General features: G+C 39.1%; 1 protein-coding gene across 1 annotated transcript in view; it reads left to right on the top strand.

Moving 5' to 3' along the window:
* Positions 1 to 5,612, top strand: part of SPSB4 (splA/ryanodine receptor domain and SOCS box containing 4) — a 141,170-nt gene extending 135,558 nt beyond the window's left edge. Inside the window, exon 3 of the mRNA XM_015413622.1 lies at positions 5,485 to 5,612. Coding sequence (XP_015269108.1) covers positions 5,485 to 5,612 — 128 coding nt within the window. The remainder of the gene's footprint in view (positions 1 to 5,484) is intronic.
* Positions 5,613 to 7,747: the final 2,135 nt, after the last annotated feature.

Raw genomic sequence — 7,747 nt, 5'->3', positions numbered from 1 at the left:
ACAACCTGCCTCTTCTTGCTTCTGCGATTCCTCCTCCTCTGACTCCGAGGAGTCTTCTTCCTCTGCTAGCCAGCCCAGTTCCTTTCCATATTTTTCCAAAAAATCTTCCAATTTAAAAATTGAGTTTATTCTAAACCTTTTACTTTTATACATGAAGAAGATACCCTCTGGAACCAGCCAACTGAACTGGATATTATGTTTTTTCAGGAGATCAACCAAGATAAAATAATCCATTCTTTTTTCTCTGACCCTCCATGGTATTTCACGCAATACTTTAACTTGTGTATCATCTATTTTAAAAGTCTTTTCATTGGAGATTTTCAATATCTTATCTTTTTGTTCTCTCTTAACGAATTTTATTTGTACTTCCCTGGGAACTTTATTTCGCCTCGCATAAGCAGAGTTAACTCTGTATACTGCCTCTATATTATTTTCTATTTCTGCAATTGTTTCTGTTTCCAAAAATTCAGCCAATGCCTGGCTTATTTCCTTTTTTAAATCCTCATCTTTTTTTTCTGGCAAGTTTTGTAACCTGAGAATATAAGACGCTTTTTCCATTTCCAATTTAATAACCGCCTCTTCTAATGATTCTTGTTTATTTGTCACCACCTGTAATTTTTCCTCCGTACTATCAACTTTCATCTCTAACTTATTTGTCATATTTACCAAAGATGCTATCTCTTCCTTATTTTCAGCTAACTGTTTTTTAATCTCCTCTGTTTGAGTTGTCAATTGGTTTGATATATCATCTAATTTGGATAATTCTTCCAACTTTTTTTGTAGTGGTTCAATCGCTTTAGCTACCGCTGTCTCTACAGCTGTATTAATTACTCCCAACATAGATTCCTGTATCCAGTTCTGGAATTCTCTTGGATTTATTTGTGGTGTACTAGAAGTAGGGTTTGATATGGATGGTCTCCTTCCTCCTGGGGCTTTGTCCATTTTATCTATTCTTTTTTGAAAAAATACTTATTAATTCTCACTTCACTTTTTAAATCTATTAATAGTCGCTTTTGAAGTATCACAAGACTCCTGTTTATTTTTGTTGCAATGGGCAAGCCTGACTACACCCTTGACTTTTGCTCAGGGCCCAAGCATTACTAACACAGAAGATTATGTTGATGTATGAGAAACCTGTTCTAGCATCTCTGTCTTTCAGTCAATTGAAAAATTAACTAAGGATTTGTTACAGTAGAAATGCATTGACACATTTATCTGTCAGCAGAATCATCCAAAAAAGTCCTACCTTGTAGCCTGCTTGATTACTGAAGTTAATTGCATTTCATTGTTTGTGTAAACTTCCTTGGGAAACCTTTTGGATCGAAAAGGCAAGGCAGAAATCAAATTAATGATTTTTTTTCTCTGTAATGAAGTGGGTTCACGGCAATATTTTCCAGTCATGTGGCACTCTTCTAAAATATCTCCATATCAGCCTGTCCTTAGAAATGATGAATTATTGTGCTGAAGTCTAAGTCTAGACCAGAGATCACAAGGAACCAATGATCACAGTCAGGCTACATGCCAGCCTGGCATGGGAGAAGCAATATTGGCATCAGGCCAAGATTCTAGATCAGTCTAGAATGCCAAAGGGCACAGGAGCAAATAAAAACAGGGGTCAGTTACCAAAATTCAGCAGATGGAGCAGAGTCCTCAAATTACCAGGGGGTTGCTTAGACTGAGTGGGCAAGCCTGAAATTAACAGTTTTTATACCTCCAGGCAGATTTCATTGGTCTCTCTAGTTTACATGTAGCTACTCTGTTGGCAGTTTTGAGGGCTGTGCTTTGAGGCAGAAGAGATTGGGCCAGCAACTCACTTCTACGGAGCTCTGTGACCCACTGAGCAAGATCCTGGAACCTTTGACCCAGGATTCTGGGTTCAAGGACCATAGATCCTGACAATTATATATGTGATTCACTGTATTATATACATTTCAGTATCTGATATATATAATTGCCCTAAAGCATTGGCCATTTCCAGCTCTCCCATTGGCTGTGCTGTGTGCTCCATCAGCCATTAGCCCATCAACCACCACTCAAGAGTACTTGTGTGCCATTGGATGGGTACTGGGTCCGCTCCTCTCCCCCGCCTACTGCCAGCCTGGACACTCTTCCCTCACAGAATAAACTGTCAAAACGACTGTCTCTCCTTCTTGGCACCTGTGGGACTAACTTTTCCCTCAGTGGCTGTTGCTAGGCAACCAAGCTTGGTTCTATCAGTAAAAAGGCAAAGACAGGAGGCCCTTTCCAGGTCTTAGTGGGGAACTGATTGGGGCCAGTCCTGACTAGGGTTGCCAGCTCCAGATTGGGAAATTCCTGGATATTTTGTGGTAGAGAGGTGAGAGACATCAGCTGAATAGAATGCCATAGAGTCCACCTTCCAAAGCAGTTATTTTCTCCAGGGGGGAGAGATCTGTTGTCTGGATTTCAGTTATGAGCTGATTTCAGTTATGTCCAGCATTCTCAGCTGTTCTGAGATTATTGGTTTTTGGAAACCTCAACATTTATGCCAAAGGTCTCTTCTCAAGGACAGGGGATAGCTTCATAGCTGCTTTGACAGCTGTCTCAGGTTATCTGGGTCCCAGCCCATTCAGTTTGATCTGGTGCATCAGGTTTCTATGCTCAATCAGTCATGAATTAACAATTGCCTGGTAATACCAGAAGGTGGTACTAAAAGGGAATTGTGTGCCCCATAACCAGGGGCTCATGAATGAAAGCTGGGCTTAGTAGGCTAACTTCATAAAGTCCAGTCCCACAGCTGTTTCAATAAGAATTCCTAGACTGATCAGGCCTTCATGGGGGGGGGGGTAATCTGACATGGGGAGCTTTGACTCTTGAAGGCTTATACACTGGAAATCTGGTTGGTCTAAGGTGCTACTAGTCTTGAATCTTGTTGTAATGCATCCTGTGTCAGTGGGCTCCACAGACAACCACTATTTGTACAATGCACTTCTGTAGTTAGCTAATTGTCCCCTTTAGCTTAACAGAAATGAGCACCATTATTGTGGAGCCAGACCTTTCACACAAATACTGCTAAGTGGGTGACAAAACCTGAAATGTAAATTAGTACCTGGACTGAAGGTGCAGCCAGAAGCACAGTTGATACTGGTGGAACTCTTAAGAGGAACAGAGTTAAGCCTCTCCTCTTAGTTTCCATCAAGTCCCCTTTGGGTGGCCAAGAAAGATCCCCCAGTCCCTTCAGTTCAGGGCAAAGTGTTAAAGTGTTGGGACAACCAAGTTTGAATACCTGCTCGTCATAGAAGTTTGCTAGGTGATGCTGGGCCTATCACAGTCTCTCCGCCTGACATACCTTACAGGAGGGATGTTGTGACAATAAAGTGGAAGAGGGAAGAATGTTGTGTTAAGCCACTTAGGGTTCACATCAGGGAGAAAAATGGGATGTAAATTAAAAAAATAAAGTATATATGTAGATCAGGGGCCAGCAGTCTGTGGAATGTAAGATGATTTTGTGTAGCACTCAGAGCTCCCTCTGAAGGGACTGTCTGCAGCCATCAGCTGTATGGCACTGAAGGGAGACAGAGAACCACCTTTCAGAAAGGGTGACACAGCAGAAGGAGGCAGAGCCAAGCAGGGCTCACACATTTTAAGCTACTTACTTTATTACTGGCACCTGAAATGTTAAATAAGGGAAGACTCAGCACTGTGACTCTGAAAGTTAGTCAACCTAGATACAATCTCTCTTTCCCCTCCTTTCCCTCATAAAGTACCAGCTCCCACTTTGTGTGCTGATAGTTTTACTTATTTAATTAATTTATATTTAACTTTTATAACGCTTTTCAGCCTATAAGGCACCCAATGCAGCCTATAACAAAATTGAAACTGGCACATAATTCCCCTTCCAAGAAAGCATGATTCCATTGGTGAGATTTAGTGACATGTTGAAGATCCAAGTTGTTCCATGCAGAGGTCATATTCAGTGCAAGCGGAATCATTTTTTCCCCTGCATATGAAAGGGTTCCTCTGTGAACATGTGCCATTTGGTGCATTTTATATCTGCTGCATTAAAACTGTGCTAAGCTGGGACAATTAACAGTGTAGGCCCATTGCACAACTGAAGTAATGCTTTCATCTCAGTTATTTTTAAAGGTTTGCCACTGCCAACAATATCAGTCTTCTAGTTAACATTTTGGTCCTAATTATGGCTAACACTGTAACACTTTTTAAAAAGTGCCTAAGAGTGAGGCAGGGGGGAAAGAAAACATTTTTAATATTCCAGCTTAGAAAAATATATTCAAGCATTGATGGTTACCAGCTGCTACAAGAACTCACTGACTTTTTTGCCTTTTTTGTTTTTAGCATTTTAAATTGTGGAACGTGTGTGTGTCTCTGTGTGTGTGTGTGTGTGTGTGTGTGTGTGTGTGTGTGTGTGTGTGAAAGCTCTAGTTGAGTTGCCTGCCTGCCAGATTGCTCGTGCATACACAAGTTTACTAATCTTGAAATAGGTTTCCGCACATTCTGAGGCCAGAAGGAATTCTGACCACTGCCTGTATTTAAGCTTGTTTTGTATGTTGTGTTTAGAACAAGGATCAGCAAAACACAGTTGTAGATCTTCCAGTACTGATCTCTCAGTCCCATTGATTATGTCCAGCATTCTCTGACATTTATGCAAATTCTTCTTCTACATCATGTTCCCAGTTCTGTGTGTGTTTTGTTTCTGAAGGCATCCTATAAATTTTCCTTTTTTAGACTAGCAGATTTTTCTACCGTTCTTGAACACATTGTGTGATCAAAATAGGTAAAATGTCTCTTGCATATTCAAATACTGTGTCAATGTAAAACACTGGGCCTTAAAACTTAAGAAACTTAATGCTTATGAGAACTGACATATATTCCTGTGTTTTAATCTTATGTCTTAAGACCCTTCTAGCAGTCAAGATTCTTGGATACGTGTGTTTAAGGCTATTTAATGAAAACTGCCTTTTCAGTGAAGTGACCAGAACTTGTTTATTGCCAGGGAAGGAAAGGGGAAATTGCCTGTTTCTGTATGAGGGGGAATGCCACACTACACTGAAAGGCTTCCTTTAGAAGTTCAATTACTCTTCAGTTTCTTTCATCATCTTTTAAAAGGAAGAACATATGGCATTTAAAGGTCATGAATCTACTAGTTTAGTTGTGAAGAATATTGTGTTATAAAACTGACTGAGTACATGGAAATTTTACAGCAAAGCTGATAGCTCATAAGAAATTTCTAAGTATTTTAGAATATTTTTTTAGAAGTCAGAGGTGAACTTCAGAAATGTTTAGTAAATGTATAGTCGATATTAATTTGTGTTGTGTAGAGGAAGGAATAGTGACACAGATTTTCTGCTAATGTTAACAGTGTGCCAGTTATGGTAAATTCAGTCTCCCAAAATGTCTTACTAAAATCTTTGTCAAGCATTTCCTCTTAGCCCAAGGAACCTAATGTACAGAGTTATAATTAATGAAGAAATTAATGTTGACGGTTACCTTCTTCTTCATTTTCAGCGGAACCCCTGCCTTTAATGGACCTGTGCCGAAGATCAATCCGCTTTGCTCTGGGCAGAGAACGCCTGCATGATATAGAAATTCTACCTTTGCCTCAGTCTCTGAAAAATTATTTACAATATCAGTAAGATGAATTCTAGACCTCTAAATGGTAGAAATTGTTTACATCAGAATATAAATCTTTGTGATGGATCTTTTGAGTGTTATTTAATTTTTTTACTTTTTTTTAAAACATTCATGGCAGAACATTGTGGAGACTACTAAGGAATGTGAAAACTCTTTGAATTGGTCTAATTCTTTCAGTGAAATAATTGAAACACAGAATCCCAAGCATGTCTTCACTAGTCAGATCCAAAGCTGTGGGGTAAACGTGGTCTGGCATTGAGTATGCACCAGATGAAGATCTAAGCCTAGGTGTAGCCTGAATGCAAAAGAAACAGGTTACCAGCTTCACAGCAAGTAAAATAAATACCACTGTTTCTCAAAAGTCAGAATCCTGAATGCTCCTTAGGACAGATACAACTAACTGCAATTATATACGCATCAGCTGTGATCCAAACCTCCTTTGCACATAGGCGCTTTTTTGTTCTTCCCTGTGAAGAAAGATGCTCCAATACGCACCAGATTCTCATGTGCATTGTATAAGGGAGTTGGGAACCCTTGTACATGTGAAACATCGAAGCTGCTTTGGAACTGCTACAATGTGGCCTTTACCTTTTTTAGTTGCTCTGCCTTTCAGAAAACCATGCTTTTGGTGTAGTATACCACCTGCCATGTTTTAAATTATTTTATATAGCAGCTGTGTCATGAGCTTCCTCTTTTCAGAAGCAACTCAGTCCAATCTATAAACTAGCTGAGCTGGCATACTTAAATTGTAGTCAGTTCTATTCCTTCATTGGGATGGGATTTGCTCAAATCACTGATTTATAGGTTAGTTTATTTATTAGGGTATTATCAAATTTAGTTTCCCCCACCACCACCACCCCGACCAAATATCATGTCAACATTTTAACTTTGAACAAATGTTATTTGTACTCCATGAATTCCAAATACTGGATTTTCTTTTTTAACATGTATATGACAATAGCATTTGTTTTTTTCCCAAGAGTCTCCCATTTATCTGTTTTATCTCAGATGTATTCATTCTTCAGGATGAATTTATTTTTTAAAGGCACTGCTTTCTTTTTTGAGTTTCCTACCATGTTCAAAGATCTCTGCCTGATCAGTTGTCTAGTTTTTAACTGGAAGTTGTTGTAATGGCAGGATGTCAAATGTTTAGACTGAGCTGCCTTTGGCATATTTTAATGTGAATTTATCAAAGAATGAAGAAAATGTTTCTAATAAAGTCTACTGTCCAAATTGCTGCTTGTGTCTCTTTTCTAAGTTATTTTCACAGAACTGCAGCAACACAACTGAGTTCATTTTTAAAACATTTAAGAAATACTTTAGCTTATTAGTGATCATTTCTATTACAGTAGTTTTGATGAAGATATGTTGCCATGGAGGAAACATGAGCAGAATTTATCTGCATTAAACAATGCCTTGTTTTAAAGACTGCGAATTACATCAGATTTGTCTGTAGTGCTGTTTCCATTATAACTGCAGTTTAGCCTCTGGGTCCCTTCTGTCTATTCTTCTCATTTTTCTGCCTCTATATTTGGTTTCTCTTTTTACTAGTTGTGTGTTAAAGTCACCAACCACCCTTGGGGTTGTGAGACAAGCCTGTTTTTTTCCATTCTGATCCATGCAATTTCTGGCTAGGGAGGTGAGGGAGCTGATGAAAGTAAAAGTAGCTGCCCTGAAGAAAACAATCATGAAAAATGGTAGAAGGGGCCAAGTGTTATGCTAAATCTGAGGACCACAAATCCATTTATGCCTGATCCTTATCTCAAGGAGACTTAATCCTTATCTCATTGAGTGTCTGGTGGTTCATCTACTTTAAACCACTGAATTCTGCACAGGAAGCAGCATCCAGTCACATCACTTTTGATGAGAGGGTGTTCGACTTATTCTGGCACTGGAGCTTTTGGGAAGAAAGAGGGAAACCTGTTGAGGCACGATGTTGTTTCCAGAAGAGCCATTCCCCAATTCTTTAATCAATGCCTTTGTACTTAACAAGTAGAGATAGTATCAGTGCTTGTAATGATATGGTTTAAAATTCAAATTTGCCTAACTTACACTGCTCAGGTTATGAGCCAAATATTTCTTGGAAGAGGCTCAGTTGATCCCTAATGTAAAATAAGATTTTGTGCATGGGCTTTAA

Source organism: Gekko japonicus, unplaced genomic scaffold (genome assembly GCF_001447785.1).
Source record: "Gekko japonicus isolate JY-2015 unplaced genomic scaffold, Gekko_japonicus_V1.1 scaffold418, whole genome shotgun sequence".
Taxonomy (NCBI): domain Eukaryota; kingdom Metazoa; phylum Chordata; class Lepidosauria; order Squamata; family Gekkonidae; genus Gekko; species Gekko japonicus.
Note: the sequence above shows the minus strand (reverse complement) of the source record. Positions and strands in the feature narration are given on the sequence as shown.